Genomic DNA, 11548 nt, shown 5'->3' on the forward strand with positions numbered 1-11548 from the left:
GCCCGCATGCTCTCAGCTGGATATCGTGAGTGGACGGCGCACACTCATCACGTAGTTCACTCAGACCTACCTCAAAAATGTGCGAAGAGTGCAGGTCGAGGCAAACAGCAGAAATTAACGCCTTTAACACAATGTGAAGGCCACTAGAGTGCTTTCTATTTTGAGAAAGTCATCTTCACAGCTATAAATGTTACAAGATATCAGGTTTCCTTTCACAACTTGTGTGCACGAACTCCTTATCCGAGCGTAATTTACAGCAATGCCACCTGGGAGGGGGTATGGAAACCCCGCCGCGTGCCCGGTCCAGGCTGCCGTGATGCCACAATGGGGACACAATAGCGCCGTAGATGATAGTTGCATGTACATGTATTTGGCGACTTTATTAATGACAGTGCACAGGAGGCGATCATAAGAAGAGCCCCTATCCATTAATGCTGTGGAGCCTCCTGAGGGGAAGTGATTTCCTTGAGCAGGATACGGGTGTTCCAGGCCAGTGCCTCAACCCAGAAGTCCCTGACGATGGACGGCAGCAACTTGCTTATGACTACAGACACTCCCGTGTCGACCGCATCATTCACTCCTTCCAACAGAAAATAAGTGCCCTCCAGCCACGTGAGCCACACGTCGAGAGCAACCAGGGCACCCGTTTGGGCGTCTACCTCGAACAGCATGTTCAGAGTCACATAGCTGGAGGTGGTGGACACTTTGCCAGATTTTTCACCGCAGTACCTAGAAGAAAAGCAAAGTAGGGGCGCATTGCGTTAGATTCGATACATTATAATGAGAAACAGGTGATATTAAAAGAAAGTAGTATTGCGCTCTTACTTAAGAGATGTATTTTTATGACTCAAATATTCTCTCAAATTTCATAGAATGAATCGCAATAACCTGCCGTGACGCTAATAAACAACTCATCGGCAGTCTGGTATGTGCCAGATTGGTGCAGCGCTTTGGTTTGTGCGCATAAACATGTGCCAGTTTGTAAATGGGTGCTACCGTCTTCATGCTGTAGCGTAGATGAACCGCCGAAGCGGGTGCCACCAAGATTCTAGCAGTCCAGGATGGCCGCTAGACTGTTACGACGAGGGCACTTCAGTGCTTGCGCCGACTGTGACCGATAGTGGCGGTAAGAATTTTTTTAAATTAATTATTGATGCTCTGCATCGGTGTTTACAGCTAATTATAATAATTACTTTGGTCGATTTCAAACAAACGTGGAAAACCTTCCTCTCTGTACCAATTTAATTGCACTTGTGACATCTTCCCGCCCCCAGCACTGCCTCACGCTTTATTGCAGCGCTGCATCTTTGGTGCAAGTCTTTTGTCTTCATATCTTTCAAGTTCAGTTTCTGATTGGTTAATTTATTTATTTATAGCCATAAACTTCTCCCTTGTACAAGAAGGAGCGGGAAATGTTGTCAAGCTTAATTCACTCCAGGGTGTCTAAAAAAATTGGCTGAGGTTAAGCTCAGGTTAAACATGGAGGGACTCGAGAGCTACAGCTGCGAGTATGTTTTTGCAGGTTAGTTGGTGCCTAAGCATTCTGGGTTTTTTTTTGCGCAAAAGACACGACACAAAAGAAACGAGGTAGACAGGACAAGCGCTTGTCCTGTCTACCTCGTTTCTTTTGTGTCGTGTCTTTTGCGAAAAAAAAAACCCAGAAAGCTACAGCTGGCCGAGTGGAACTCGCTGAGTCGAATTGCAGTCAGACTTTCGCCACTCCATTTCGCTCGACGTTCCTTCATCTTTGTCCCTGCAAGTGGATTCACTCTCTCCCCTTCTCCACTCCCCCCCCAAGGTTTTGCCGGGGCACCGCGCCGCCAGCAGCTGCTCTACACCACGTGACCAACCCGTTACCAGCGACGACGCCGCCACGGTGGACACGGCGCCGCCACGCTGAAGGCTCGAAATACTTGTGTAATGTAGGCGCGCGGCGCGCACACCAACCACATGCTCTTTACCTCGTTCCGCGCATGCGCACAACTGACGAGGTGGGCGGTGCCTGCTCCACCGTCAGCGCAGCTGCGGGGCGCGCGCCATGCACACCAGCTGCAAGCTATGACGTCGCTCCGCGCGTGCGCACAGCTAGAGGAGCGGTGATGCCACGGCTCAGCGCGCAGCCACGCTGGCCTCGCGAAGCGGGTGGCGTAGTGTAGCTGTCGCTACAAAACCATTTGCGCCCCTAGTGCTTATCGCAGCTAAATTATGGACGTCAGGAGAAAATCCAGACGAAGCATTAACTGCATACCGATTTAGTTACCAAAGAGAGCAAGAAAACGAAAGAGACCCACACTCAAACAGCATCTATCCTCGCAGCCAGGACGTGCTAGCCCGCGCTTCTCATTGCTGCGCCACTCCAGCAGAGAGTTGCCCCTCCGACCGCCAGCGTGGTGGCCTGGGTGGTCTTGGTACAACGATGAGTTGTTAAGGTGGAGGTTAGAGGCCTACTCACATATGTTGTCATCATAAATCGTGCAGGATTACGTGGATAGTCCGTGTGGATAGCCTGTCCCTCACGCCGACTTCATCCTCATCGGGTGGGCCGCCCGTTCGCTACAGATGGCGCTAGCTTTATTGAAACGCTGCTCAAGGAAACATCCCGAAACTGAATGGTCTCTGAAGCAGCCGACGAATCACACGGCTTTTCACACGCAGAGAGGTGTTCGAGGTAGAAAGTAGGCGCGCCAAGCTAACCGTCTGAGACGCCAGAGTTGTTTGATGCGGCGTGGTATGCAAAATGCGTCCCTGAGAAATTGCACGGTTCACAAATTTCCGCTGCAGCTGATCATCTTTATTACCATGAATATGCAACGTCCATTTGGTGATTTCTGCTCATCATCAGCCTGACTACGTCCACTGGCGGAAAAAGGCCCCTCCCATGTCTCACCAATTGACCCTATCCTTTGCCAGCTGCGGCCACCGTGTCCCCGCAAAATTCTTAATCTCATCCTCCCACATAACTTTCTGGCGCCCCCTGCTACGCTTCTCTTCTCTCGAAATCCTTAACGATGAGCTGTTATAGTGCTTTTGCATTACAAGCCCTGCCCAAGCCCATTTCTTCCTCTTGTTTTCGAATCGAATGTCATTAACACGCATTTTTTTCCTCACCCACTCTGCGCGTTTCCGGTCTTAACGTTACATCCGTCATTTTCCTTTCAATAGTTCGCTGCGCTGACCTTAACTTAAGCTGAACCTTTTTCGTTATCCTCCTTTTTTCTGCGCCATTGGTGAGCACCGGTAAGATACAGCCGTTGTATGCTTTTCTCTTGAGGGAGATTGATAAACTGCCATTCATGATCTGAGAAAACCTGCCATAAGCGCTCCACTTCTTTCTTATTCTTATAGTTACTTACGTTTTATGATCCCGAGCAACGATCACCACCTGCCCCAAGTAGACGTATTCCGTTATTACTTCCTGCACTTCGCTACCAATTCTAAACTCCTGTTCCCTTTCTTGACAGTCGAACATTACTCTCGTTTGCTGCATGTTAATTTTTATACCAACTGTCCTCCTCTAGTGTCTAACTCATTGTTTATGCTTTGTAGTTAATCTCCTGAGTGACATAGCAAGGAAATGTCATCTTCGAATCACAGATTATTCAGGTATGTTCCATTAAATATTATCCCGAACTGTTCCCAATTCAGCCCTTGGAATACCTCATGTAAACGAGCGGTGAAAAGCAATGGCGAGATCGGATCTCCCCGCCTCAAACTTATCCTGATTGCAAATTTATTGCCGAATTTATGGAGGACTTTGGTATCTGTGCAGTCGTTATAGATATCTTTCAATATTTGCACACAGAACTCTACTACACCCGGATTCCGCAATGTCTGCATGACAGCTGAGGTTTCCACTGAGTCAAATGCATTCTTGTAATCAATGAAGCCTAAACAAGGGAGTTATATACCACGCATTTCTCTATTATCTGATTGATAGTATGAATATGGACTATTGCCAAGTATCCTTTGCGAAAGCCTACATTGTTATTTGGTTGATGTAAGTCTAAAGTTGTTCTGACTCGCTCCTAAGGCTTGCTTTAGCTCCTCTTTCTTTATTGGCGTCATGTCCCATTGCAATGCGCTGCTGCCTCTTTGATTAACGGTCTGATTACACTGGCTACTGTATAGATTCGTGTAAACTCTTCGGTTACTTTAACTATCTTTTCCATATTGCTATTGAAACTGCCCTCTTCGTCTCTTAACGCATAGGTCTGGTTTTTAGCTATGACTAGTTTTCTCTTCACCCTTTTTAAGTTACTGACCACGTTTCTTTAGAGGATGCTTGATTCTCTACATATTAATTATTGTTCCTTATGTCGGCTACGTTTCTTAAGCAGTTCTTTCGTATTATCCTACCATCGAACCATTGAGCCATCCTAGCGCCTACTTATGCGGCAAATACCGTAATAATAGCTCCGAGGTTATCGTCCATTGTTTAAACATAACAGTGTGTTCCTCAGTCAAAGCCGAAAATTTGTTCTGCAGTGAAATCCTGAAATTTGCACCTTTTCCTTTACCGCTAACAAGTTAATGGGCTAGTTCTTCATTAGTTTCTTCCATTCCTTCTTCAAATTTCATCCAATTCGAGGCCTTACTTTTCTGTGGTCGCTACAACGTACATTTCCGAGGACCTCTACATCATTTATGATGCCAGGGTAAGCGCATAGTATGAAGTCTATTTCTTTTTTATTCTTACCATTGGGGCTCTTCCACGTCCACTTAAAGTTTTCTCGTGTTTACAGGAGCTATTCATGTTCCGCGAATGATTTCTATCTGCCAACTCTGCTGGTAACTCTCCTCTGCTGCTCCTGTACTTATGAACGGCAGAAAGAACATTGCGCCCGTGGCACATTCGCTCACCTCCACGGTGCGCTGAAGCGCGCAATCCCGTGCGTGCTGATTTCAAGCATAGCCTTGCCCCGCCGGCAGAAGAGCCGTGGAGCTCCCTGCACCTCCAGCTTGGACAGGCCGACTAAAGTGGTATTGCCCACGCTGAGACCTGGAAGCAGTTCTCTGGCACCCCCGTCAGCTATGTCGTAGGATGCTGGCAGTTTGTTCAGCAGGTCATCGACGGCTTGCTCCAGGTCGACGTCAGGAATCGTACAATGACCTAGATATAAGAGGTGTGCACGCGACATTTAGAATGAGCGGAAGGAAGCACAGCATAATTAGACTATTCCAGGAAAATGGACACGTAAGACATCAGCACACCAAGTAAGACTATGATTGCCTCTTTCTTAGTACTTCTCGTATGTCATTCTGTGGTGTTCAGGTACAACAGTACCAAATTATTAGACTCTAACTGATATCTTGCAGTTGTTTTGCGGGCGCAAGTCAGCCCGAATAAAGAGCTTCGTTTGCAAGCCTTGTTGCTGTATTCCTTACCACTGGACTGCCGTCACTACAACGTTACAATATTTATGAAGTGCATATTTAAATTGTTAACAAAACTTGATTGGAAGGTGATGGCATCAACGTCGTTGGGAAGGCCATTCCAGTCTTTTGCAGTGCGAAGAAAAAGAATGCGGCAAAGAGTCGGTGCGGGCGCGTTAGCATGAAACTTGCATTGGATGGCCGGTGCGATGAGATATGCGAGCTGGCGGTGTGATGTAGGGTGGTTGGCCGAGGGAACTGTAAAATAAACTTATGGAACAGACTAAGAGAAGCAATGCGACGACGATGGGCAATAGTTGATAAACCTGATCGTCGTTTAAGTGACGATACACTGATGTCGTACGAATAGGCAGAATGAATGAACCTCGTGGTGCGATTTTGGACAAATTCTAGTGAACTGATGAGATATGCTTGTTACGGGCTCCAGATAGCAGATGTATTCTAACTTTGGTCGCATGAGTGATTGGTAGGCGAGACGCTTAATACTATGAGAGGCCGTAGATGACGTTCCAAAAAACCGAATGACCGGTTAGCTGATGAGACGATCTTCGATACATGAAAGTGCCACGAGAGATTCTGGCACAAGGTGACGCCTAGGTACTTGTATTAGTATACGGATTCTAGTGGAACGTTAGCAACCGAGTAAATGAAAACATGGGGGTTACGCGAGCGGTGAAAAGATACGAGTTTACATTTATTAGAATTAGGCGACATTAGCCAGTCATCGCACCAGGCATGCACTGTGTTAATGTCTGTCGCTTTCGAGCTATGATTGCTCAAATGTGTTGGAAATTGTGCAGTAAATAAAGCAGTCGTGTGCAAACAGACGAACATTGCAAACTATGTTTGCAATGCAAACTAGGTTTGCAATGTCAGGGTAAGTCGTTTATATAGATTAAAATTAGGAGGGGAGCTAGTACAGAACCTTGGAGTACGCCTGATGTTACTGGAAGAGGGTTGTAGCTGTGGCTGTTAACGAGAACAAACTGGGAGCGGTTAGAAAGGAATTCTTCGATCCACAATAAGACGTTAGCATGCAGTTTTAGCATGGTTAGTTTTAGCAGTAAACGCATGTGGGGAACTTTATCAAATGCTTTAGCAAAGTCTAGAAAATAGCGTCAGTTTGTAAATTTAGGTCGAGTTTGGAGAGAACGTCGTGAAAAAAGACGGCCAGTTGAGTTTCACATGACAAACTCTTGCGAAACCCGTGCTGTGAGGGATCAAAGAAGTTGTTAGCTTGAAGAAAGTCCATGATTTGAGAATAGATGACGTGTTCCATGATTTTGCAAGGTATGCTGGTTAATGATATCGGACAGTAATTTAAAGGAGCATCTTTGTTACCGGACTTAAAGGCGTGAACGACCTTTCCCACTTTCCAGTCATCCGGAATGTAACCTGTAAAAAGCGACTGTGAAAACAATAACAATCAGTACATTGCAGAAATATTCTTACTGTTGCGCAGTATTTTGGAGTTAATTTCGTCGAGGCCGGCGATGATGAAGTTTTAAGGTGTTCAATGAGCGAGGAAATGCCGGCTTCAGAAAACGCGATAGCAGGCATGCTGGACTCCATCTTGACGGCGAAAGAAGCAGTTGGTGGGTAAATTTCATTAGTGAATACAGATGAAAAGACATTATTAAAAATGTCAGCGCACTCATTGTCATCAGCTTCTTCTCCAGACTCTTTGGTTAGAATGATGGTATCTGCCGGGTGCTCACTTATTACCTGCCAAAACTTTCTGGGATTGGAAGTCAACAATTTGGGGAGGTCGCTGCTAAGGAAAGAGTATTTTGCGTTGCGGATTTTAGATAGGCACGTGTGTTCGGCTGCATAGTAGTTTTCCCACGCGCAATCGTCGTATTGCTTTAATTTTGCTGCACAGAAAAGGCGTTTCTTTTTTATTACCGAGTCTTTTTTACCGTTTTGGTATGCCATGGTTTGTGGCGGTCTGAGTGGAAGCTTATTTTGGGGATGTATCTGTCGGTTAGTTCGCTAACCTTGTTCTTAAAACGGGACCAACTATCATTTACTTAATGATTTTGAAAAGATGCTTCATATTGGCTTAATTGAAGACAAAAGGCTTCATAGTTTTGTTTGTCGTAGAGGCGAATAGTTTTGTTTTGATTTTGGTGTCGTGATGGGTGGAACTGAAATGTGGCAAGTGTGGACGAAGCAAGTGAACCGGAGCCGACATCCTCGGGAGTGGGTAGTCACCAACGTCGTGCCGAGTGTGACCATGCGGCGACAGTTCCAGCCGTGCGAGGGATTTAGCAATCGATAGATCCGATGAAGAGTGGGAGCTTCAAAGGGAAACTAAAGGCACATAACTGGCGCCCTGGGAGAGTGGACGACACAGTCGCGCTTTAAGCTACGTGGTAGTAGTGACATATGTGCGCTGCATGTGTTGGCATTGTCAACAGTGTGGCAGAAACGACGCACTGAAGCTATAGACCGTCGGCGTTCATTGTGTTCACTGTCGTTGGCTTTGACAACGACCTAGACTCAAGTGATTTTGAGGAAATGAAAGCCGCATAACTGCCTTCCTTGGTCAGTGGACGCCTCAGTCGCGCTTTGAGGTACATGGCGGTGGTGAGAGAGAGATGTGGGCTGCATGCGTTAGCGCTGACAACATTTTGTCAGACAAGCGTCACAGCAGCAATAGGGGGCAGCAACACTTCATGCTGTTTACGCAAGCATGACTTTGCGTAAGCGGCGTTGCTGAGCTAAGCCGAAGCCATTGATTTCCTACTTCGAAAATTAGCAAATTTTTGCGGGGACGTTTTTTCTGGAACCAGTTTTAAAGCGTATGCATGGTTGGCAACGACAATTGCTGTGTTTCTCCTGACATAAGTGAAACAGCGCGAAAGAAGAAGCCCTAAGGCGAAACGAAGAAGGGACAGGAAAGAGCGCTGACACAGTGCTCTGACACAGCGCTGACAGCGCTCTTTCCTGTCCCTTCTTCGTTTCGCCTCAGGGCTTCTTCTTTCACGCTTTTTCACTTATGTCAGAATGGACCAATGAACCCAGCAAAACGTTCTGCTGTATTTCCCAGTTGTTCCCTTATCAATAAGACCCCGACTGTGAGGAAAATAAACAAAATTTAGTGCCCAGCATCTAAATAACAAACTATTCAAGGTGTTTGATGATACGTACAGGTTTTCAATTTATAGAGCACGACTCACAAATCGCATTTCAAAGCTCAACGAGGTACACCCTGAGCTGATGTTGCAATGTTGACGAGCTGAGTTACCGAAATTTCTAATAACTCCGTTATGGAGAGCAGATTTGGAGTCGACGAACCGCAAACAATACCCCACTTGAGAAAAAAAAATAGAAAAGGAATACTGAACATCCCACACGAAAGAAAGAGCACATAAAAACTTAAAGAAGCACTTAGACGGCATATCCTTACTGTGCGTTCACGCCACCACAGAACGTGCGGTAGGACGCTTCTGTATGCGGTAGTGCATTACAACGCTCTAGTGTTCTAATAAATTACGCAGACTTCGTTAGAGCTCGTCTAGATAAGTATTTCTAGAGCATGTCATTGACTACACTGCCGAAAAGCGCAATAGAAAGCAATAGGAAAATCGTCAGTGATTCCCAGAATCTACAAGCGAAACTCTGCTGGACCTCCGGCTGATGTGGTGGCTCAGTGGTTGTGTTGAGCGGCTGCTGGCCTGAAAGATGCGGGTTCGATCCCAACCCAGGCGGCCGCATTTAAATGGGGGCAAAATGCTTGAGCTCCGTGTACTGTAAGATGTCAATGGGCGTAGAGAACCCTTGGTAGTCGAAATTATCAGGAGCGCTGGCTACGTCGCCTCCCCCACCCCCCATAGCCTGAGACGCTTTTAGACGTTAAACCACTTAAAACCAAACCAAGCCAATCTGCTGGACTTTCTCGGCTATACTGCTGCTGAGCATGTTTAACGTAGACTGGTCGAGCAATAAAGAGTGATGGTTAAAGTGGCAACGAAATGTTATGGCTTTCTCTCTAGGTTAAGTGAGGAACGGCACATAGAGAATGTTTCAAGGATGATAACTAAGAAGATACCGCTTCACAAAGAGTTATGGGATCAACGAGATTGCATGCTAAGGCGCAGGAGCATGCGAAGAACAAGCGGTTTTGTACTTACATCGAATGTTAAAGTGTTATATATAGATTGGACATAGAAGTGAGGGACGCCATTTCGCGAAGCGGTCGCTCCGAATATTTCTTCGTCTGCGTTCTCATCACCTCTTCGTCAATATCACACTGTAAATTTTGCATTAATTGCAAGCACACCTGATTAAACCAACACTTAAACTGAATATCTATGTGTTCCAAGCTACACTTTCAGAGCGAACAAACAACGAGCTTGAGTATCAAACAGATAAATGTTGGCAAAGTAAAATGTTCTGCCACGCCTACTCACCGAACCTGCCGAGTTCTTCGGCGGACACGACGGCGGCACACAACAGAATGGCGCCAATAGTCTTCATGTTTGGAATGATGCGCGAACTGCGATAGGTAAGAAGAAAAAAAATAGCCGATAAGACAGAGACGCTTGTTTCATTAGAGGAAACATTACCTTGGTAGGCACGCATTTTTGTTATAGTCGACCCTTCTGAGAGGTAAGAGGCTTTTAAATATTTCCATCTACTTTCCTCCTCATTTGTGGCCGAATATAGAGTTCCAAAGTCTCGGCGGCCCATAAAGTGTCGATTACAATTGCGTTTCTTCGTTGAACTCTAATACACTTTGCGTATCACTTGAGCCGCGGAAATCAACACCCATTGCTTTCGGCTGTGTCATTATTTCTCCCGTACGGTAATGTCGCATTCCAAATCGCAACGACCTTCCTCCCACGACGTTAGACAATAGCTGCAATTTTCCTGCCACGTCGTGTCCTTTCTTCGAAGGACTCGAGCACAATCATCTTTTGCGAGACGGATAATCACGCACTGCCAGTGGACGACAATCCCTCAATGGCCAAAAGCACAACGTGAGTTCGTGGCATCAGCCTTGCATAGTTCCACAGTGACCGGCTCAACTAGGGCTGCTGCGAGCAAGCTACAATGCCGATAGCAGATTACTATCTTCAAAGCAAATAAGGCCCGCAGGACGGATTCTGACCCAGACAAGTCTTGCAGTCAGCTGTGAGTGCGCGCGGTTTTCCACCTTACCGCAATGTTTGCGCTCGGTCCTGTGCCTCTTCCTGGACTCCTGGAATGTGGATTTCTGCGTCCCAGCCCACCAGAATGCCGATACGATACTGCCACTTTGCTTTATAGGAGCGAGGTAGTGAGGCTGCGTTGATCTCGCTCGAGCTGCGGAAGCACGTGCAGGAGCCGTCGCTTGCGTCCGGCTCTGAGGCCTATCGGCAAGAACAGTAGAGGCTACACGTGCGCCGCCAATTATTGCGCTTCCGAAAGGAAGCAGATAGAAGTAATGGGAGGCTTTCGAATGTCTACTAGTCTCTACTGTTGCTTTCAGCGACACCACGTTGCTCTCTCTGACTGAACAGCCTTATCTAATTCTTCTTGTACGTGTTTCGTCATTAGCAGTGTGCCGTGTTAAATAAAGAAACCTTGTTAACGGCTGCGGCTAAATGCTACATAAAAATTTTGAACCCTTCATGCGCCCTATCTGTTACAAGTCATCGGCGATCTAGACGAAGCTCTACACGCTGAAGCGTACAAAAGGATCAAGATAATTCGTTCGGGTAATTGGCGGTATTGCACGGTTGCGGCGTGGGTAGAAGTCGAGAGTGAGAAAAGGAGTAACGCGAGGAGATTTAAATGAATTTAACTTGCTTACATGATTGTGTACGTAAAACACATTATATGCCACCGGCCGCAGGTGAACTTCAAAATATTTCAGTAGAAAGGTACTATTAACTTACTGATATTAAACTTTAGAACGACGGCCTGCGGGGCGAGCCCGTACAGTCGTACAAATGGTTGGTACAAATGTTGCATTAAAACCTGCGGCGCAACGGCGACACAACAAGAAAGAAAGGACAGCACATGCGCACACTACCAATTGCTTAATGGAGGAAAAGGGGCACATTTCTAACCCTTACTCACCATGTAAGAACGCTCTGTCGCACTCAACCCACCCTGTAACAAGGAATCTGCAAATGACAAGACTTGGTGTAGAAGGCATTATAGC

The 11548-nt window shown here is 46.4% G+C and overlaps 1 protein-coding gene across 2 annotated transcripts; it reads right to left on the bottom strand.

Moving 5' to 3' along the window:
* Positions 1 to 354: 354 nt before the first annotated feature.
* LOC149343923 (uncharacterized) lies at positions 355 to 10734 on the bottom strand. Of its 2 annotated transcripts, none has more exons than XM_089546100.1 (4): positions 10561 to 10734; positions 9810 to 9895; positions 4861 to 5110; positions 355 to 729 (listed from the first exon to the last, which is right to left on the bottom strand). In XM_089546100.1, the coding sequence occupies exons 2-4, from the start codon at positions 9874 to 9876 to the stop codon at positions 429 to 431; spliced, it is 618 nt and encodes a 205-aa protein (XP_089402226.1). In that variant the 5' UTR covers positions 9877 to 9895; positions 10561 to 10734; the 3' UTR covers positions 355 to 428. The 2 variants fall into 2 exon arrangements, with proteins under 2 accessions (XP_089402226.1, XP_089402225.1); XM_089546099.1 differs by having other exon boundaries at positions 10511 to 10648.
* Positions 10735 to 11548: the final 814 nt, after the last annotated feature.

Source organism: Amblyomma mixtum, chromosome 5 (genome assembly GCF_055824585.1).
Source record: "Amblyomma mixtum isolate Tamu chromosome 5, ASM5582458v1, whole genome shotgun sequence".
NCBI classification, from domain to species: domain Eukaryota; kingdom Metazoa; phylum Arthropoda; class Arachnida; order Ixodida; family Ixodidae; genus Amblyomma; species Amblyomma mixtum.